This window comes from Sceloporus occidentalis, unplaced genomic scaffold (assembly GCF_023333645.1).
Source record: "Sceloporus occidentalis isolate IW3139 unplaced genomic scaffold, rSceOcc1.0.p SCAF_8, whole genome shotgun sequence".
Lineage (NCBI taxonomy): Eukaryota > Metazoa > Chordata > Lepidosauria > Squamata > Phrynosomatidae > Sceloporus > Sceloporus occidentalis.
This window is the reverse complement of record NW_028316988.1, coordinates 15,248,389-15,270,708: the sequence shown is the minus strand read 5'-3', so window position 1 is coordinate 15,270,708 and position 22,320 is coordinate 15,248,389. Positions and strand designations below refer to the sequence as shown.

The window sequence follows — 22,320 nt, the reverse complement described above, 5'->3', positions numbered from 1 at the left end:
CTACTTACTTGTTGTCACTACTCTGGAGAGACCAGGTCCTCTGGTTTGATTCTTCACCACGTAAAGTGACACATTATATTGTTGTCCTGGAGCCAAGCCTGGTTGCAAGTAGGATGTCCGTGGCCTTTCTAAGCTGCTTCTTATTCCTCCGTTGTCTTCTTCTTTCTGCAATGTAAGGGTCAAAAATCAATGGGAGATATGAGAACTGAAACCAAGACCTCTCAAATCGCAAGAGAAAACTCATGAATGGAATCCTTCCTTACCAAGCTGTTGAAGACAATCTCCCACCCGCTGAATGGGATGTCCAAGGGGTCCCACTCCACTTCTACTGATGTCTCTTTGACAGATTTGAACTTCAAGCCATCAGGAGCAGGCAAATCTGAGAAGCGGAAGCACAAAGGAGAAATGTGGGGTAGAACTGTAACATAAATACTACTAAATTACACACAGGGTTGTAGCTAAAATGGAGAAGATGAGGGTGATGCTAGAAAACGGATACCACTTTGTCATGACTCCATCCTACATAATCCTGGGATTTGTCATTTTGTGAAGCACCAGCAACCTTTGGCAGAGAAGGCTTGAAAAACTACAAATCCCAGGTTTCCATAGGTGTAAAGTGGTGTAAAACTGCATTGTTTGTAGAGTTTAGATGCACCCCTGGATGAGAATATTGGAGACATCGTTTTCATCCTGGCTATGCCCAGGCAAAGACTGGAGAAAATGCCGAAGCCAACTTGGATCCGACTACATTCCCATCCTGACCTTTCAGGAGGTCCACCATTTTGTCAACAAACATAGAAGCTCAGAGAAATCCATTCAATAGACTTACAAGTGGCAACCCGGGCGCTGATTGGGATGCTCTTCTTATTCTTCAGGATGGCAAAGACACGGATGAAATATTCCACGCCAGGTTCCAGCTCCCTGATGGTGGTCGATGTTGTATTTCCAGGTACCTGAAACTGCATCTCTAAGCCACCGATGCCGGTAGGGATGTATGTGATGAGGTATTCGGTAACAACATTTTCATTCTTCCATTCCAAGTTGACGGTCTTATCTGTCACATCGATAACTTTCAGATCCTTTGGAGGAGATACTGGCAAAGGGGATATTTCAAAAAGAATAAGAAGTCACATTTATGCCCAAGAAGCCAAGGATGTACATTTATAAAATTACAGTTCGGCTAAGGACTCATCTGCAAGTCATCATCATGTCACTTCCAAATCTGCCATTTCCTACCCTACTACTCCTAAATGTTCCCCTATATTCCTAAGAGTAGTCACACTGCAAAGATTAAATGTCCGTACAACATTGCACAGCCTTGTAGCTCCATATATTTATTCGATTGGTGTTTCCACATAAAACTTCTTTCTCATCCAAGGAAAGAATAGACAGCTGGAATTCAGAAGGAGACTTGTTTTCAGAAGTGAGCTTATGTGAGCAGGACATATAATTGAGTAGTCTGGCAATGCCATATTCCCCTAGTGGCGTGACTGATGTGCCCTGACCCTGATGTGCAGTGGATACCAGTGGACATTGGGGCACTCCCAATATGTATCTGGATACCAGCTATGAAGTTTCTGATGCACATCAGGAGTGCTCAATGTGCATCCAAAGTGGTCAATGTGCATCACAAATGCTTAATGTATGCCCCAGTGACCAATGCAGATCATCTTAGGAGCTTCCAATGTACATCAGAACATTCTTGCAGGTGTCCAGATGTGCCTCTTTGCAGTTAACTAAAAGGACTTCATTGCATTTCTGCAACATATCTACAAAACATAGGCCATAATGTAGAATCTCTGCAATTCTTTCCATCCCCAGTCAAAGATATTAATCATAAAAGTCAGATTTTAAGCCCAACTTACCATCAGAGCAATCATCCCCTATGTAGCCTTCATCGCAGACACAGCGTCCATTGATGCATTGACCCAGATCATTGCAGTTGTTGGGGCAAGACCGTTCACTGCAGTCAATCCCTTGGTATCCCTCATCGCACACACATACCCCATTGACACACTGTCCACGGTTGTTGCAGTCTCGGGGGCACTGCCGTTGGCTACAATCCACCCCGGTGAAGCCTTCATCGCACACACATTGCCCATTCACACAACGGCCTCGGTCATTGCAGTTGTTGACACACGCCAGTTCTCCACAGTCAACACCCAAGAAGCCTTGGTTGCACATGCACACGCCATCAATGCACAAGCCACGCCGGTTGCAGTCACTGGGACAGGTCTGTTCTGCACAGTCTTCACCTGTGTAACCCTCATCACACACACACTGGCCATTGATACAACGTCCATGGTTGTTGCAGTCATTAGGGCACCTTAGTTCACCACAGTCAATGCCAATGAAGGCCTCATCACATATGCATCTGCCATCCACGCAGCGTCCCCGGTTGTGGCAGTCATTGGGACATCGCCGCTCCCCACAGTCCTCTCCGATAAAACCCTCATCACACACACATTGCCCATTGATGCATCGCCCTCGGTTGTGGCAGTCGTTGGGGCACTTCAGCTCACCGCAATCATCCCCCATGAAGCCCTCATCGCACTCGCAGTGCCCACTGATACAGCGACCCCGGTGGTTACAGTCATTCCGGCACCTTAGTTCGCTGCAGTCCTCCCCCATGAAGCTTTCATCGCACACACATTGGCCATTGACACAACGTCCCTGGTTGTTGCAGTCCTTGGGGCACCTCACTTGGCTACAATCGGGGCCCAAGAACCCTTCGCTGCAGACGCACTGCCCGTTAACACAACGGCCACGCTTGTTGCAATCCTTGGGGCACCGCCGATCACTACAGTCATCCCCAGTGAAGCCTTCATAGCAGACGCACACCCCGTTGTCACAGCGGCCATTGCCATGGCAATTGTTGGGACAGGCAATGTCTCCACAGTCTTCCCCAGTGAATCCCATTTCGCAATAGCAAGTCCCATTGATGCACCGTCCCCGGTCGTAACAGTCATTGGGGCAAATGAGTTCACTGCAGTCATCGCCGGTATAGCCTTCGTCGCACACGCACTCCTCTTCCACACAGCGTCCTCGGTTGTTGCAATTGTTGAGGCACAGCGGATGGCTGCAGTCTGCCCCACTGAAGCCTTCGTCGCAGATACACTGTCCATTCACACATTTTCCATGTTCGCTGCAGGGCACCAGGCAGATCTCCAGGCTGCAGTCTTCGCCGCCGTAGCCGTCAAAGCACACACACTGTCCATCAACACATTTCCCTTGGTCATTGCAATCCCCCGGACATGTCCTCTCCCCACAGTCATCCCCGGTGTAGCCTTCATCACAAATGCACTTGCCATTGACACAACGCCCCCTGTTGTTGCAATTCCTGGGGCATTCTGCTTCAGAGCAGTTGGGTCCTTTCCAACCAGGTTCACAGATGCAACCGCAGATATCGTTGCTGTAGTTTCCCCGTCCGCTGCAGTAGGGTTTGGCATCAATGAGACCTGTGCCAATGGATGAAGAAAGCACATTTAATGCCCAATGTACAGAATAAAATCGGAGACATGTTTCAAAATGCTGAAGAGACGGTTCCTTTATTGCCCCGTTACCAAAGGCCCAATTGGTTTTGGCCTTTGTATGCTCAGTCTAATCTGCACTGCAAAAATAATGCCATTTGACCTTGCTTGAACTGCCATGGCTCCTTGCCATGGGATCCTGGCATCTGAAGTTTGCTGTGGCATCAAAGGTCTCTGACAGAGAAGGCAAAGTGTCTCACGAAATTTCAAATCCCAGAATTGCACATCAATGAGTTATGGCAGTTAAAGTGGTGTCAAACTGGATAATTTCTGCAGTGTGGATGAAGCCAAGGGGGTCCTCAGGCAGGTCATACTTTCTTGCAAATATTTCTTAGTCTGCCTAAAAGCCTTCAAACGAAGCCCTGCCACATTTATTGCCATCTTCAGCCTTGAAGCCTTGGGAAGGACCAGTCACATCACTGAGTAAAATTTTGTGTGTAACTGCTAATGGGATTTAGTATTGATTTTTTTCTCGCTTCCAAATGTTGAATGTTTTATGCATCTCGAGTTCCGAACGTGTTGGTAGGCTCTCTGACAAAGATCTTTAAAAGCAGTGGTATATATTATTAACGAGAATCGACAAATGAAATACATACATTTGATATCCATTATTCTCTAAACATACTCTTTCTTTCTTTCCTTTCTGTCCATCGCTTGTAGCCTAAAAGCCTTGAAGGCCAAGGCTGCTGCCACACTGCAAAAATAATGCAGCTTGACGCTGCCTTAACCGCCATGGCTCAGTGCTGGGATTTGTAGTTTGCTGTGGCCTCAATGCTCTCTGACAGAGAAGGCTCAAAAGCTCACAAAACTACAAATCCTGGGTTACATGGTAAAGCTGGGAATTGAACCCGGGTCTCCAGAGTTGGTACAAATGCAAACATATAAATCAGAGGTATTGTGTGTGCCTGTCTCTCAAACTTACCCTCAGCTGTCTGTGGGCAGCATCCAGCCCCACTGCCACACTGGTCCCGCAGAGAAGATACCAGTCCTTCCAGTTCTTCAAGCCTGCTTAAGAGATCCTTGATATCGGGAGCTGCTGCACAACCACACGCCCGCCGAGGGATGTTTATCCTGTGCGTGAAGACGATCTGGTTTTCCTCGTTCAACGTATGCTCCTGATAGTGTTTGCTCGGCTCAGTCTGAGTCTTAAGTTCTGAGTCGCCGCTTGCTGGGTCCAAGTCCACAGAGCAGAGAGAACCCATGGGGACGTTAATGTTGTAGACGTGGTTGAAGACCACTGGCTGGTTGTCCTCTGGCAATGTGATGTTGACTCCGGTTTCCCGTTTCTGCCGGATGATCCTCTTGATGAGTCCACCGCTAACATGTTGATGGAACAAAGACACGGCCACCAAAGCCAAAGCCCAAGTTGGGAGGCCCATGTTGAGTTGCAGATCCGTAGGGATCTTACAGCTTCACTGTTGTTTTGCGGTCGCAGTCCAAAACAAGAATAGGAAGAGTTTGCTTGTGTAAACTGCTGCGATTCAGGTGTCCGTAGTCCTGTTATTCCTGAAACAATTAAAATGACATGGGTTGAGTTACGTCTTGGAGAAACCAACATCACAAAAGTTTGGTGACCACAAGGAAGACATTAGTGGGGAATTAGGAAGAGATATGTTTGTAATTGAATAGGATCTCCAAGTTCATGAACAAATAAATTCCTTAGAGTTATAGATTCATAGGAGTTTATCACACTGGGGCTGATTTCGGCATTAAAGAGAGATTAAAGCACATTTAAAGCACCCCGCAAATGAAGCGGAAATGGCGAGTAATTTCACGAATGATTATCATATGCAATGGTGCAAATAAAGTGATATCAGAAATGCATTGTCGCCAAAATCCCAAAAGTAAAAAGATGCACATTGATGCTTCTTTGTGACCACTTTCATGGCGGGTTTTGTGTGATGTCGTGTGAAAACATTACGAGTCATTACACGATTTCCCAGAATTTATTCACGGGAAAAATTCCCGATCTGCTTTGTGTGATAATGAACTCCATAGAGTTGGAAGGGGCCTCATGGGCTATCCAGTCCCCTGCTCAATGCAGAATTTCTTTCCCTCTTTCTTTCCTTCTTTCTATCTTTCTTTCTTCCGTTCTCTTTCCTTTCCCCCTCCCTCCCTCCCCTTTTCTTTTTCTTTCCTTCCACCTCTCCTTCTTTCTTTCCAGCCTAACCTCCTATACACTTCCTACAAACTTCCTATGGAGCCCTATTGAGGCTCCTGAGTCCCATTGGGGCTACTCTTGCCTTCTGGGCAGAGGGCTTGCCATAAAGCCTGAGCTCACCTTTTTCTGGCTCCTTCCTCTCCTTCCTGTCAATTTCTCTCCACCAACAGATTTCAAAGACGCAAAGAGTTTTGTGTGGGAACTCAGAGGAGCCGGGGAGGTCAGTGCGCCACTCATGCATGCTCTGATGAGATGCAAGGGACCTCATTAGGGCAGTTTAATAGAAACCCACATTGGCAGACAGAGTAGATTTGCAAGAGTGGGGGGGGGGGGAGACAGTTTGAAACAGCTCAAAGAAACTCTGCTCATGGTACATGCTGCCAAAATAAGTCTGGGCTGTGGGCCATCTTTTGGCACTTGGTGGGCCGGGATGTGGGGGAGATGCCCATAATATCCTGAGTATTATTATTGTTATTATCCTTTTTGGAAAGAGGTACTGGAAGAATTGTGGGTTCTGACACAACAGAATAAGAGTTTTGATGTGCTGCCAAGTTCTCTTTCTAAACTAGGGAAAGGAATGATAGACTTTTTGAGCTCTCTCTGGCTGCATCTGCATTGCAAAAATAATCCACTTCGGCACCACTTTTAACTGTGGTTAAATGCTATAGGATCCTGGGAATTGTAGTTTTCTGAGCCATTTAGCCTTCTCTGCCAAAGAGCTCTGGTGCCACCACAAACTACAGTTTCCAGAACTCCTTGGCACTGATCCATAGCAATTGAAGTGGTGTAAAACTGGATGATTTTTGCATCCTTCTGAGGAGCCAGAGGGGATGGTTGGGCCAAAAGGTCTTTATCTTTTATCTGCACAAGTGCAAAATGCAGAAAAGGAGGAAATAGAAGAGAAATAAAAAATGTCAGAGAATTGGGCCTAGGATCAAGAAACCAAGCCAGAGAACAACGTGAAACGTCTGGTGAGGCTAACAGTTTGTTCACGAGAGTTTGTTCATTGCAAACTCCTTTGAGTAACTTTGCTGTATGGCCAACATGGCTACCCCAAGAAGGCCATTGCATGGCAACTCTACCAACTCTACATTTAACCCATAATCAAACAAATAAAAGTATAATTAGAATTGATATCGGCCTGTGAATTTCTTGGCCTGGTACAGGGACATGGCAGGGGCAGGGCAAACTCTCTTTGGCTGGACCCTGTGCCAAGGTTGTTGGAGGATGCATGTAAATGAATCCCTTTGCTTACACAAAGCAATGATGGGCAGGCTGGGGTAAGATTTCAAAAGACATTCACAACATGAGAGCATCATAGAGGGGGAAAGATGAGCCTGCCTCTAAATAAATAAACAGGAGCACGATTTGGAGTAGTAACACTAAAAGAAATCCCAATTCTGTTGTTGCATTGAAGATGGGGAAATCAAAGCCAGGCGGCTGCCATTTACCTGTGTCTCCAAGCACTTACAGCAAAGGTAGAATCTTATTGGAAATGATGAACTGGGGATTCCTTTCTTTCAGTTGCCTACCCATTCTTCTGCATGAACTGGAAACATTTAAGAGGCAGTGCACACCCCATATTCCAGATCATTCAGGAATGATGCTGGGTCTGTGAGAATGTGGATGGTGCAAAATGGTGGCGCCTAAGCTGTCAATGCAGCTGCTGGTGGTACTGCTACTGATTCATGCAACAGACTGAAAAAGACATTGGGTGCATCTACACTGTAGAATTAATGCCGTTAGACACACATTAACGGCAATGAGTCCTTCCTACAGAATGCTGGGATTCATAGTTTGGAGAGGAGCAAACAGAGAAAGCTAACAACCTTGCAAAATGGCCAAACCCAGGATTGCATAGGATGGTGCAACAGCACTTAAAGTGACATCAAATTGCATTATTTCTTCAGTGTAGATGAGGACTGTGTCTAATTCAATGTTTGGGCTTAGCTTAGAATACATAGATAGTTAAAGAGATAGTTCAAGGCTACTGCAGTAACAATCCATACTCTTTTCAGTTGGTTTCAGAAGGTTGCACCGCTTCTGGCGAGGAAGGGTACATTTCATTGCAATCATGGTAGAAGAAGCAAAGAATTTATGTGGTTCAAAGCCTTCTCCCTACATGGCTGGCAAGGGATTAACCAGAAGGATGAGAAAACTCAACACACCTGCCATCTCTGGTAATGGAGTGTCTCTAGCTGAGATGCCTCCCAGAGTTGGCACAATTTATGCTCAGTTAACAGGAGTTACATGAGATTAAACCCTGAGACGCGAGCACCGAGTGACTAATTCTGAATTATGGATGCCAGTTGCTTATTCAAACAAGGGGGAAATTTATTGTCTCATTTCCAGGAGTGAATTATTAGGAGCACATAGATCCTTGCATTTGGAGAGACATGACTTTTCCAAAATCTGGCTGGCTAAATATAGCCATTACGTAATGCAAACTCCTTGATGCTACTTACTCAAACGCTAGACTCAAAGCAAAAGTGTTTATTGAGCATTCAGCGTTTATCTTGACATAACCCAGAGCAGTCAGAGAGGCTCATCATTTACAGTGGACAGGCTTCAGCTGTGAAAAGACCAACTTCTTGAGAAGGTAGCCAAGGTATGAGCCAGTCTGACTGTTAGGATCTCTGGAGGAGGGTTTCTCTTGGTCCTAACACCATCATAGTGGACGAATGAAAGGAGACAAAGTCACACATGTGCAATGGTCAAAAAATTTAATTTCTTAAAAAGACCAATGGGTTTTGACCTCATCACCAATTGGCCTTCTTCATGTGCTTTCCAGTTCATATCATTGCCATAAACTCATGTGGTAAGGACATAGGAGAGACTCTTTTCCATGGCTTCTCCCAAGTTGGAGAACATCCCTTCTATGGGAAGTTTAGTTGGTCTTCTCTTGGATGTCTTTCTGCCACCATTTTCTTCCCAGAAAATAGCCATGGACCAATTTTGGAAGCCCCAAACTGCAAAGATCCCAGTCCATTCAGAAGTCTTCGCATCAGGGTTTTTCAGCACTTGAGAAACATGTCCAATTTTTTTGGACTATTCTTTCCATTCTGACCAACAGATTACCATCAAAGGCTGGAAAACCCAACCAGGACAGAAATGTGTGACTGCATCTGATCTCAGCTGATTTATGATATGGAAACTGGCACAGGACAAAACAAAGCCAACATGCCAACAGGATGCTTTGTTTCGTTTTTTGCCTGCAAGGACTCAGCGGGATACAAAGCCAACCAGCCCATTAAAGTGATTTGCGTGACTCACAAGAGGAGGTTAAGATTTGACAGGACAGAGGCCCGGAAGAGTGCTAATGCACATCATCTGCCGCCCGAATGTTTCCTTCGTCAGCCAAAGCTTTTTTCCAGCCTCTGTCCAAAGAGAAGGCCCAGGGCAGATCTCCTTCAGACAAAAACCATAGATTAGAAACAGCAAGTTGCCTCGGCACGATGCACAGCAACAATGAGACCGACGGCAGGAAAGGCGAACTCTGTTCTAAAAATGGAAATGGGCGCTGCAGAAGTAGGCCACTCAAAATGACTCCCTGGAAAGCAAAAGAGATGCCTTTCTCCACTTTGCCAGCTTATTCTTTGGGCATGTTCAGCCTCCCTCTTTATCCCTGGTTCTTCAGGCTCATTGAAAAGAGATGACACCCAGGGATGCTGGATGGACATCAGGTCCCTTTATTTCCTTTGTTTGGTACCCTATACTCAATAAAAAAGACAGTGATGCCTATACTTTATTATCTGTTGGGGTGGTTATGTGGTCACAATTCAGCACTGACCTATGATGACTTCTCATAGGCTTCCCTTGGTAAGGGAAGGTCTGCCATTGCCTTCCACTGAGGCCGAGAGAGTGCTATTTGCCCAATTGCACCCAATGGTTTCTACAGATGAGTAGGGATCACTGCTGATCATGAGTTGAGTCTGAGCCAGCAATGTGATGTTGCAGCAAAGAGGATGCATGCTATCTTAGCCTCCATTAATAGAACCACAGTTTCCAAGCTGAGAGAAGTAATAGTCCCAATATACACTTCTGCGACCAGGCCTTATCTGGAGTCTTGTGTTCAGGTCTTTGCATCTCATTTTAAGAAGTTGGAGTGGGTTCAGCAAAGGTCCAGAGATATGGAGGACAAAATATGGAGGTCTTGGTGTGGTTCAGCAGCACATTAGGGCAAAACATCTCCTCCTTTACCAAATGGGCGCTGCCTCTGCTTCCCCCCAATCTGACCCTTGCTAGAAGTGTCATGCTACATTGATAGCTGTGGCAACCAGTCCACAGACTTCAGAAGATGGGAGTTGTAGTCCAACTCACCTTAAGAATGCCAGACCAAATAAGCTTGCCATGGCATTTTGGATCCTTCCCCCCCCCCCCCCCCCTAAATATTTTGACTACGTTAGCAGTTTCCCATCACTGGTTGCCCTGTTTTCCCCTACCCACTCCTTTTGGAGAGACATATGCCTAGCTGGCAAGAGATCTACGGCCTTTCTAAACTCATTTTTTGGAAAGTTCCTTTGCCAAGTTACACATGGACGGGAGCTCATTTTTTGTCAATGACTTCACTTTGCATTATGCCAAACCCTTTCGCAGTCCCAGCTTCATACTGAACAGGGCTTGTAAGTTTCCCTGAATAAATCACAGCAGCTAATGTAAATTTTAAACATAGGACGGCTGTTTCACTTCCAGGATCTTGAAGGTTTCTTCCAAAAAACACTGAGCTATAGATTCGGAGCAGCCCCTTCTGGAAAAGTGGCCGGCGCTTTTCTTTTTAAGCCATTAATCCTTTTTATAGAATGGTTATTCCGGTATACGAAAGCCATTAGGTCTGTCTGTGTTATGGACTAGCAACATCTCTTTTCCAACCTTACACTCAGGCAAGCCACTCTGCTTATGTCAGAGTAAGGAAAAGAAAGCTATTTCCAAAGTGCACGCTTCATATTTAGCACAACATGGAGTGTTTCGCCCCAAGGGATCCTTTGAACAGAAAACTACAGGGGGTTTAATCCTTCTACACTTAACTGCAATTCAGTCGTGCAATTAACACACTTGTGCAATGAACTAGAAGTGAGCAATGAGGCAGCACCATTGCACCAGCCAATGTTCGGCATGAGATTTTGAGTTGGGGAGGTCTTTGCGAATCCATTTTTTTCCTTGGCACATGGTCCCACAGCTCCACAAGTGAGGTTTTTAGACATCCTTCCTTGAATGCATGTTATTGGAAGCCCCAGAGGCTTAAAAACTCATTCAACAGCCCCTTCCTCCCCTTTATATGGTGCTGAACCGAGCGAGCAGACAGGCTTCCCTTGTCAGGGTTTGTTTTTTTCTTGCTAAATAATTCCTAGGTTACACAGCTGGTATGCCATCCCTCCCTGCTATGGAGAACTCCTCTGTCCTTGGTACTAGTATATTAAACATTGGAAGGAACAAGGCAAATCTTTTTACTCGAACGCCCCCGAGACCAAAGAAGTGGTTCCTAGAAGGCCCCATTAACATCCTATGCACACCTTCCCTGCAATTGCCGCCTGCCCTACTTCTGTCAAATACAGTGAAATCAGGAATTTGCTTTCTCTTGGCCTCTGGTGCTGGTGGTATTTCAAGCCATTGTGTGGCCCTTTCTTTGAGACATAGAGAAGATTGGTGCCACTCCAAAAAGGAGGAAAAAGGATTTTGCAATGACCAAAGGAGTGATTTTGCAATGACCAAAGGAGTGTGTATCCAAGGACTGAGTACACACATGGACTGAGAAGGCAACAACATTTCTGCCCAGGCCAGTGGCTAGACCAGTGGACACAAGCTTTGCTTTCTGGGGCATCACAGCCATATTTTAAATGAAGAGGATGAAAGAGGGATTTTGCTAAGAGCATCGGAGTGGAGGTATGGCAAGGTATCCCATACCCTTCATTCCATAGATGAAAAACTAGGATGCCTGTATCCAAGTAACATCAGAGTGTGGTCAAGATGGGCAAGTTATTAAGGAGAAAGACTACCCAAGTTAGAAAGGGCTGCAGCAGATTGGTTTTGCTTGATCCACCTGGGAAGGAAGGGCAAGATTCTCCCCCTTCCTCTTCTCTGCCCACCTCCCGAGTTAACAGCAAAACCATAGAAATCTATTGGAAAGCATAGACCCATCTATATCAGTTATATCACCCATTGTGTTTGGTGACCTGTTCTTGAAGACGCAACTGATGATTGAAGGGATGAGCTTTATAGAACAGATATGGAATCTATACAGCAAGGATGGGATACCATCAAGGTGGGGAAGTCTATGCAAGAAAAATGCAGAACTGTTGCTGTTCCAGATGTTTTGGCCTACTCTCACCCAGAAAAGCCATTGTTGAAGGACAGTGGGAGTTGTAGTCCCAGACATCCAAAGGGCCTAAGATTCTGCAACCCTGTTATACAGTGAAAGGATTGGGTAGCCTCCATGGGAATGCAAAAAGTTGTCCTGGATCATATTTGTCCCATCCAGTCCAGTACTGTCAGCACCAGCTCCACCTTTGAGATCCTTCCAAGATGCCTGCGACATCTAGTATCCCTTGGTTGTTGTTTAAAGTCATTGGGGAAGATGGGCATTGCAGTTCCACATATCTGGACCTCATTTGGGAAGGTTGATCTGTTCCAACAGTAGCATCTCTCTATGACCTCAGATCAGGGTTGTCTGCATGAAAACTGGAGAGGACTTCTGTCTTTTTAACGGTTGTGTAGAGGACGTTTGGCTGGTGCCACCTAGTTGTGTTCCGCATAACTGTTGAAGATACAAGAGCCCTCTCCAGTTTTCACTCTTGTTTGGGGCCTATAAATGGACATCTACAATAAGGAAAAAAGAAGTCATGCAAGAGAGGCATGAGCTCCGGGGCTGAGAGGAAGCAATATTTTTGTCCTTACTCAGAGGAGCAGATTTTATTCTGAGCAGTGCCTTCCTTCTGAGAACTGACAAGCTGAAACAGATTTATAGCAACACTCCAGAGACCCAGGCAACTCGAATTTGAAAGGATGAAAGCTGTATCTGGGTGCATTCAGTCAAGGTAGAATTTAAGTCTCTTTCAACCTGCGTAATTATAGCAGTTTGATACCACTTTAACTGGCATGGCTCCATTCTATGGAATCTGGAGATCTATACTTGGGTTGGGCATTTAGCATACTCTGCCTGAGAGCGCTAAGTCCTGTAATAACGTTACATTTATTAATCTAATAAGATAGGAACTAATCATTCGTTGCTCTTTCATGACATGCCCTGTCTGCTGCCCAAGAGAACTGGCTCACCCTGCCCACATTGTTTTAAGGATTTCCATCATTTCAATGCTAAGAGGGCTTTAACTGGATGCATGGTGGAATGCTGTTTAAATGTTTGCGCCAGTGTAATGGTTGGACTACAAACCTGGAGACCAGGGTTCAAGTCTCCACTTGGCCATGAAAACACACTGGGTTGTGTTGAAGGCTTTAATGGTCAGCATCCATAGGTTTTTGTGAGTTTTTCGGGCGATGTGGCCATGTTCTAGAAGAGTTTATTCCTGACGTTTCACCAGCATCTGTGGCTTTGGCATCTTCAGAGAATGCTGGCATGGAAGAGAGTGAGGAGTATATCTATCTATATATACCCCACCTGTCTGTCTGTCTGTCTATCTATCTATCTATCTATCTATCTATCTATCTATCTATCTATCCACACCCCTCTCTTCCATGCCAGCATTCTCTGAAGATGCCAGCCGCAAATACTGGTGAAACATCAGGAATAAACTCTTCTAGAACATGGCCATATACTCCGAAAAACCCACAAAAAACATGGGGTGGCCTTGGGAAAGTTACCCTCTCTCAGCCTCAGAGAGAGGCAAATGGACCCCTCCAAACAAACATTCCCCCCCGAAAAGCCCACGATAGAGCCTCCTTAGTTGGGAACGACTTGGAGGCACACAAAACCAACTCCATATTGTTCAAAAAGTCCTGCTTTCATTTACATTGCATATTTGAATACCGTTCAGGAGAAAAGTCGGATACAAGTCAAGGAAAGGAACTAATCAAATGTCCAGCCAGGTCCATCTTCCAAGTACAGTTTTGTTTCTGAAGACTCCATTTGCTAAAGTAAGACTTCAGCCTTTTTTTTCCCAAGGGGGGGAAATGGAAAGGAGAGAGAGCAGTCGCTGGTATGTCTACCTGGAAAGGGGGGGGGGGGATTTAGGACTATCCACCCCTCCAGCAGATGGGAATGGTTAAAGCTTTTCCCCAATTTCTAACTAAAGGAGCAAAACCCTCAGAAGAGGGAGTGGCCGCAAAAAGAAATGTATATTTTCATCTTAATTAGATGGACATGTTCAGCTCACTCCTAGTCATTACGGCTGAAGGGAGGCACCAAGCCTTCTTTCCATTCTTGACATAAAGTTTTTGGGGAAGGAGGGGAGAGAGACCCCCCCCCCCATTCCTCCTTCTGCATTCACCGCACACACGGCTAGACAGACACCCCCTTGTCAGGCAGAGGAACCCCCCCCCCATTAGGGTTTCCTGGACAGGCGCCCAGGGCTTCATCCCCGCCCCCCCCCCCCCCCATCACACACATGTGGAATGAATTTATGCCACTGACAAAGAGTGTCTGAGAGAGGGAAGGAAAGCCAGCAGCCAGATTAAGAAAGGTCTCTCAGTGTGGGATGGAGGGTCCCTAGGCCCTGTCCATCTCTCTACAGACACCGTTGGCAGGTGGAATCCCAAACAGACAGCTAATTGGTTCATTCCTTTTCTCTCACACTTTTCCTTCCTTCTTTTTATTATTTCTCTTCCCTTCCTTCCTTCCTTCCTTCCTTCCTTCCTTCCTTCCTTCTCCTTCTTTATTATTTCACCTTCCCTCCCTCCCTCCCTCCCTCCCTCTTTATTTATTTCTCCCTCTTTCTCTTTTTTCTTTCTTCCTCTCACAAGTCTCACTATCTGTCCTCCGTCCCTTCCTCCCTTCTTTTTTCTCCCTCTCCTTCCTTCCTTCCTTCCTTCCTTCCTTCCTTCCTTCCTTCCTTCCCCTTCTCTTCTTCCCTCCTTTCTCTCTCTCTATTTATTTCCCCCTCCCTCCCTCCCTCCCTCCCTCCCTCCCTCCCTCTTCCTTACTTTCCCTCCCTCCCTTTCTCTTTCTCTCTCTTTCTCCCTCCCTTGCTCCCTCTTTCTCTTTCTCTCTCTCTTTCTCCTCCATCATATTAAAGGCATTCATTTAATTTTGCATCAGCTGAAGCTTTTGAGTCTTCTTCAAGGGCAGCCCCATGTACAGCACACCACACTAGTCAAATCAGGAGGTCGCCACTGCTTGAACTACTGTGTTTAGGTTATCTCTTTGGCCTACATTTCCCATCAACCCTGGCTAGCACAGCCAAAAATAAAGGCTGATGGGACTCATAGTCTCAAATCTTCTGAAGGACCATAGTTGCCCATCCTTCAATCACGGACGTAGCCAAGGGGGGGGGGTTCCTTGGGGTCCGCCCCCCCCTTCCGTTAGAAAAATGAATGGTATGTGCTGCTGCGCCGCTGCACTCAAGCCCCAATATAATGGCGGCACTTAGTCTGGACCCCCCCTCCTAAAATCCTGGCTACGTCCCTGTTTCAATTAAAGATTCTCATTTAGGCCAGCTTTTCCTAACCTATGGCTCTGCCTACAGCTCCCATTATCCTCAGACAGAACCACTAACAGGCAGTGATCCATTAGGGCAAAGTAGGCTGGGGACAATGGGAACTGGAGAGCCACAGCAACAGCTCACACAGACTTGGAAACAAATTTCAGTGTATTCAGTTTGCAACCTTGCTACTGATGGGGGGAGAAAAAAGGTAGATCAGTTTGCTTTTCAGTGTGTCTAATTGATCCTAGCATGTGCCATAAATAAATAACTACTTGCTTGCTTGAAACAAAGGCCATTGGAGGAACCGAGAGCAATGCATGGTGTCCTCTCTTCCCAGACACCAAAGGGGTGAAATGAGACTCAGGAGAGAAATAGGATCTGGGAAGGAAAGGCATGACATGGGCACACAAACCTATGAGATGTGAACTTCACTGAATCCAATAGGGATTTCTCCCAGGAAGGAGGAACTGTACTGTTTGTGCAAAAAGGTGCATTTATGGAGAGTGCAAAATGAGGGCATTGCCCTAGTAAAGAAGAACTCTGTCTCAAGCTTTCCTTCTACCTTGAGGTTTCTAGCATTGTACCAACTTTACAAGCTGAGCCACACATTTAGAAATATAGTTTGAGCATCCAAAGAAGAGTCCGGCAATGAGGCCAAGGTAAAGCAAAGATATTTGCAGACACAGCAGATGTCAGAGTTTGAAACAATCTCTCTCTCTCTCTCTCTCTCTCTCTCTCTCTCTCTCTCTCTCTCTCTCTGCTAGGGATGCAATTCCTTACTGAAATTCCTTACTAAGGGAATGATTATAGTATTTTTCTTCTCTCTGTGAGGATAAGAAGTCTTAAAAAAACACACCAGGTTATGAACGAAGAGTAAGCCACCAAGCTTCTCCATTGGAATTAATGGCATATGCAATGAAATTCTGTAGCCACCAAGCATGGAGTTGGGCTGGTTGACCTCCAAAGTCCCTTCCAGCTCCGTGAGCCTAGTAGTAGTTAGTAAGTCCTATTGCTTCCAGCTTAGGTCCTAGTAAGTGTGCCTAGAAAACTACCCTAAGAGAGGTATGGAGAACTCTCCATTCACGAATGGAAGGATCTCCAATTGACTACTTCTCTCCAGTCACCAACTCCAAATGCTCACATACCATTGAAAGGAGTGGTTCCATGTTGTTTAAATCCATTTTTATGGCCTACAAGGGGAAAAAAACCCTTTGGAATTCAAGAATCTGGCACTCAGGTTTGCCTTCCTCTCTCCATCTTCCCTCCTAATGCCTTTTCCTTTTGTGATGCTGCTTTTAGATTGCAAGCCTATGAGCAGGGACTGCCTTATTTCTAGTTGTTTGCAAGATACTCCAGGAACATTTTAGGGTGGAGCGAAAATGCTCTTTCTCTGTGTATAGGTAGCACTTTTTGCAGAGTTTAGGACTGGTTCCATCTAGGAATGTACAGAAATCCCTTTGTTTATGAGGAATAAATAAAAATCTATCCTCAAAACATGATTTTACAGCTTCCCTCGAAGTTCTTGGCCTGTTTTATGTGAACAAGAAGCTGCCAAAGCCAACTCAATGCCACTTCTGGTAAAATTTCAGGGGTGCTTCCAAAGTAGGTTGCAATAACTGTTGCCCATCATCATCATCATCATCATCATCATCATCATCATCATCATCTGCCCCAGATTTTGGATAGAAGCAGCACATAAATTAATCCAATGTATGGGTGCATCTACACTGTCGAAACAATGCAGCTCGACACCACATTAAGTGCTATATCTCCATTCTATGGAATCTCGGGATTTGTAGTTGTACAAATTCTTTAGCCTCCTCTGTCAAAATGTGATGGTGCCTCAGCAAACTACAAATCCCAGGGTCCTGTAGGATGAAGGCATGGTGGTTAAGGTGGTGCCAAATGGTGTTATCTCTACAGTGTAGCTGCACCCATTGTGCCAAAACACAGGGCAGAAATAATCCAGTTTGACACTGCTTTAACTGCCATGGACCATTGCTAGGGAATTCTGGGAACTATAGTTTTGTGAGATATTTAGCCTTCTCTGTCAGACAAACTCCAATTCTCAGGACCCCCTAGCACTGAGCCAAGGCAGTTAAAGTGGTGTCAAACTATTTCTGCAGTGTGGATTGGACCTTAGCCACAGATCTAAACTAGGGAAGGAGGCCCAAATGGATTTACTCAAGAGTAAGCCCTGCTGGACTCAGTGAGGCTTGCTTCCTCACCAAGAGGCACAGGAGTAGCCAGCCTTATTGCTGCACCATGATCTGGCGCATCATCAAATCCGTACTGCGTAACCCAAGGTGTTAAGAAATCCTTTACGAGAAAGCAAGAGGGAAAATAATGTTCCATTAATAAATTCCACTGTCTGCCACAAAAACTCTACCCACACGACTTTCGAGCTAAGAATTGTTTCCAGCAATTCAGCAAATCCAAGGCAGGCGCCGGTCCTTTCTCAGTGCCGTACTCTCTCCCCATCCCAATATATACCATTGGGCCAGTTCAATGGGCAGAAAAAAGAGCATGGAATGGAATAAAGCCATGAGAGCCACAAAGAACTGAGCATGTGAGCAAAGCCAGCCTGTTTCTACTCTAAAATAAGAGAATAGGGAAAACCTTTCTCAAAAAACTGTGCTTCAGATCAACCCTTGGCTTCAACAGCAGTGATGAAAGGACTATGTGCCAAACCTCCCCTTTTTATCTTTCCGTCTGGAAGGCAAACCCATGCATTTCTGGACCTCTGAAAGAAACTGAAGTCTGATGTGAAGGAGCAAGGCTGGAGTTCAGGACCTTTTACAATGAGTTAGGTTATCATCATTTGGCATTTGGGATGCTAAATGTTCAGCAGTTCAATCTGTATCATTCTTCAAAGTCTCAGAGGTACCTTACTTGGGACACCTGGATCCCAAGCTTGGAGATCTTCCTATTCCTGGACACCACCAGATGCGCACCTTTTGTGGAGCCTAACAACCTCCGCAACCTCAGTGACAACTTTGTTGTACCTTTTCTCCATTTGTGTGCAAGGGCATGTGTAAATCGCTGCCAATACCCCCCTCAATCATAGCTTTCAGCTCTCATTCATTGACTCACTCATGCATCCGTTGAAATGCCATGGAAACGCACATCCAACAATCCCCATCCGACATTGCAAAACCGAGACAAAACTTCCCAATGGGGACTTAAACTCAAAACATCTCACAAACAACTTTTAAAGATTCCCCCCCAAAAAGTCATCCCTTTCCCCTTCCAGAAATATCCCAACACCAGATAGAAGTCTTACCTCCTTGTCCTTTTGATATGTTTTCAGTTCATCCCTCTCTTGGTCCAGATCTCCAAGGAAGGAGGATGCTTCACAAAGCTGGCTCCAGTTCTGCCTCGAGGAACAAAAAAGTCAGCAAAGTTCTCCCCTCGGTGGCATAGATGTGAGTCAGAAGGAGAGAAGCAGAGAAAGGGAAAGATGTTTGACAGTAAGGCAAACTGTGGTTAGAGCACACGGCTTCTGCTGGTTTATATAGCCGAGCTCAGATCCTTAGCTCATTTCACTGTAATGGGATGCCTGGGAGGCATAGGCTGGCTGTAGTTTGCAGTCGGTAAATTAAAGGCACAGCTTTCCCCTGGATTCTGTGCGCTCCCTGGTGAAAGAGGCACTCATAGATAGACTGTGGGACAAAAGACACTGACATGTAATTTATACTGAAAGGAATAACACCCCCTTTTCCCTCTCCACCAAGGAGGGGGGATCAGCTCAAGGCAGCCAATGACTCAGAGGGAGAGAAGAGTTTCCCCAAGGGTTTTCAGCACAGCACATTGTTAAGCAAGCACATCTCTGGTTGTTGAGTGGGTGAATGTTTCCCCACACCAACACATCCACAACAACACATCAGATCACTAAGGATGCCTTTACCCTCTTCTCAGATGGCCTTGTGTTTCTGAAGTGGGCCATTGTGAACATATGTGGGTGCAAATGGGCTTCTCAACACTTCTGAGGAGCAGCAGATGCTTCAGCCCATCCAGGGGTCTCAGAAAAGACAAGGAGAACAGGGATGTATCTATGGCAGTGGTTCTCAACATGTGGGTCACGGCCCCTTTGGGGGTCAGACCACCCTTTCACAGGGGTTACCTAAGACCATCGGAAAAACACATATTTCTGATGGTCTTAGGAACCATAATTTTATGGTTGGGGGTCACCACAACATGATGAACTGTACTAAAGGGTTGCGGCATTAGAAAGGTTGAGAACCACTGATCTATGGGGTCAGTAGCATGGATAATGTGAGGACATTTCTCCCCAAAATCACAATTCAGCTTCACTAACTGACATTGCCAAAGAATTGTAGAGTTGGAAGAGACCACAAGGGCCATCCAGTCCAACCCCATTCTGCCATGCAGGAACTCTCAATCAAAGCATCCCTGACAGATGGACATCCAGCCTCTGCTTAAAGACCTCCAAAGAAGCAGACTCCATCATCCTCCGAGGGATTGTGTTCTACTGTCAAGCAACCCTTACTGTCAGGAAAATCCTCCTAATGTTAAGGTGGAATCTCTTTTCCATTGCCCGTCAGCCTCCAAATTTCTAGCAGTCCTGCTGTACAAACTAAGGCTGCATCTCCACTGCAGAATTAATGCCGTGTGACACTGTTTTAACTGCCGTGGCTCCATGCTTTGGAATTCTGGGATGTGTAGTTTTGTGAGATATTTAGCCATCCCTGTCAGAAAGTTCTGGTGCCACAACAAACTACAAATCCATAGGATGGAGCCATGGCAATGAAAGTGGCGCCAAACTGCATTATTTCAGCAGTATGGCAGTAGCCTACGGAAGCGGACAACAGTTTCAGCATTTTTCTTTACCCAAACATCATCATCATCGTTTTCCTAATCTTGTGTGATTTGCAATAAAAGCAAGCACTGATTTTAAAGAAAATAAACTCCAGGCTGTTCTGTTTAGAACCTGCCTTTCTTTCTTCACAGGGGATCTGGGAAAGAGAATGGGCTTCTGAGACGTCCTCTGACAGGCAGGTAGTCGCTGAAATCTGACACATCATATTACCAGGAGACCTCTGGTAACTGTGAGTAGGGTATCACACTGGGATGGAATAAACGGCAGACCTGGTCCATGACTGATGGGGCAGAAAAGAGAAAGGGACATGCCATGTGCTGCATGAGGAGTTCTGGTTCTGTGGCTGTCAGTTCTCACTTTCCTCTTGTGTAAGCTGTGAACACTCCAGTGAAGTTAAACCACATAGGAAAGTAACCTATTGGGGGTCCTATTGGTTGTCCTTACTAGAGTAAACCCATGGCACCAATGTGATTTACCTATATATGAACTCATCATTCAACAGCTAGTGATCCCCAAATTCCAGGTGCTTGGGACTTCATCTCCCAGAAGCCCCAGCCATTTTGTCCAATGGTCTGGAATTCTGAGAGCGGAAGTCTAAAGCACCTAGAAGGCCAGAGTTTGGGAATCACTAGATGGGGTTGCATCTACACTGCAGAATTAATGCAGTTTGACACCACTTTAACTGCCGTGGCTCAAGGCTATGGAATCTTGCAGTTGTAGTTTTGTGAGATATTTAGCTTCCTCTCTCAAATCCTAGGATGGATTTGTGAAAGTGACAGTGAAAGTGGTTGTCAAACTGCACCAATTTGGCAGCCTCCAGGAAGCATAGTTAAGAATATTCCAAAAATTGTCCAAATAATAATAATAATAATAATAATAATAATAATAATAATAATGTGTTGCTCAAGAGTGTCAAGACAGCCCAGTGAGAAAATCCTGGACTGGTGAGAATTTTCACAGTGTGAGACTTATTCTATGCCAAAGTACTATTTTAAATGCACCTTTAAAGTCATTTGTAACACTCCAAGAGGTATCCAGACAGTATACTGCTAATACAGATTTTGGAAACTTTCATGTATGATCATGGCTTTGAACGCCATTCCATATTCCGCTCTTGCTCCTGTCTCTGCTTGCAAACAGGATGGTGAATTTGGGAGGATGTCCAACTTGGTGCAGGGCTCGTTCTTTGAAACTTACTTTTCATCCCAAGCTCTCTCTTAAAAGGATCCTTTCATCAACCCTCTGTCTGCTGACACAGCAACCTGACAACCCCCGTGTGGTCACCAGAACTTAAAAGCTCGGCTTTCCTTTCGCGATAAATCACAGCCTGACCATAAATCCTCCAGAGGCATCCGTTTTTAACTCTCCCGCAAAGCATTTAGCAATGTTGGGCAACCGGGGAAAAGGGAACAGCTCTTGATGGATGGAGGGCCACTAGTTTTTACACACAGTTCTCACTTCTAACACATGCTAGGGCCATTAGCCAACAGAAAGACTGGTTTGTGCTTGTGGAGAGGGCAGATGCATATTTTTCGTGGTCTCTTTGGATCAAACGTTGATCAAGATGGAGAGTGCAGTCAAGATATCAGAAGACGGGGAATGGGGAGAGCTGCTATGAAAGAACTACAATAGGACCTAAAGAGTAAAGATGTACAACTGAGCAGAAAAGCTGGAATTCTCCAAGCCATTGTATTCTCCAGCACTGTGTATGGATGCGAGAGCTGGACAGTGATGAATGCAGATAAGAAAATCAAGTCATTTGATATGTGGTGATGGAGAAGAGTGCTGAGGCTACCATGGATGGCCAAAAAGACAAATAAATGGGTCCTTGAACTGATCAAGCCAGAACTCTCCACAGAAACCAAGAAGATCAAAGTGAGGCTGTCGTACTTTGGCCACATCATGAGAAGGCATGATTCATTGGGAAACAAACAATAATGCTAGGAAAGGTGGAGAGAAGTAGAAAGAGAGGAAGATCAAACACTAGCTGGATAGATTCAATTAGCCTCTGCCATTCAGTATTGACATGAACTTGATGGACTTGACTGGACTTCATGGGAAAAAATGGGCTGATTCAATAGAAGACTATTTCCTGTGTTCCTAGGTGTAGGAAAGGGATTTCTCAATTACTCTTGAAAGGGCTTTTAATTGGATGAATGTTTGTATTTTCTCTCCTTCACCCTTTTAATTGTGAACTTT

General features: G+C 45.4%; 1 protein-coding gene across 4 annotated transcripts in view; it reads right to left on the bottom strand.

Annotated features, from left to right (window-relative positions):
* TNC (tenascin C) overlaps positions 1 to 18,924 on the bottom strand; it is a 47,989-nt gene extending 29,065 nt beyond the window's left edge. For all 4 annotated transcript variants that reach the window (XM_089534904.1, XM_089534901.1, XM_089534902.1 and 1 more), the window contains exons 1-6: positions 18,565 to 18,924; positions 4,453 to 5,036; positions 1,866 to 3,458; positions 830 to 1,093; positions 264 to 379; positions 9 to 165 (exon numbers count right to left, since the gene is read on the bottom strand). In XM_089534904.1, the coding sequence (XP_089391030.1) occupies positions 9 to 165; positions 264 to 379; positions 830 to 1,093; positions 1,866 to 3,458; positions 4,453 to 4,909 (2,587 nt within the window). In that variant the 5' untranslated portion in view covers positions 4,910 to 5,036; positions 18,565 to 18,924. The remainder of the gene's footprint in view (positions 1 to 8; positions 166 to 263; positions 380 to 829; positions 1,094 to 1,865; positions 3,459 to 4,452; positions 5,037 to 18,564) is intronic.
* Between the last annotated feature and the right edge of the window lie 3,396 nt (positions 18,925 to 22,320).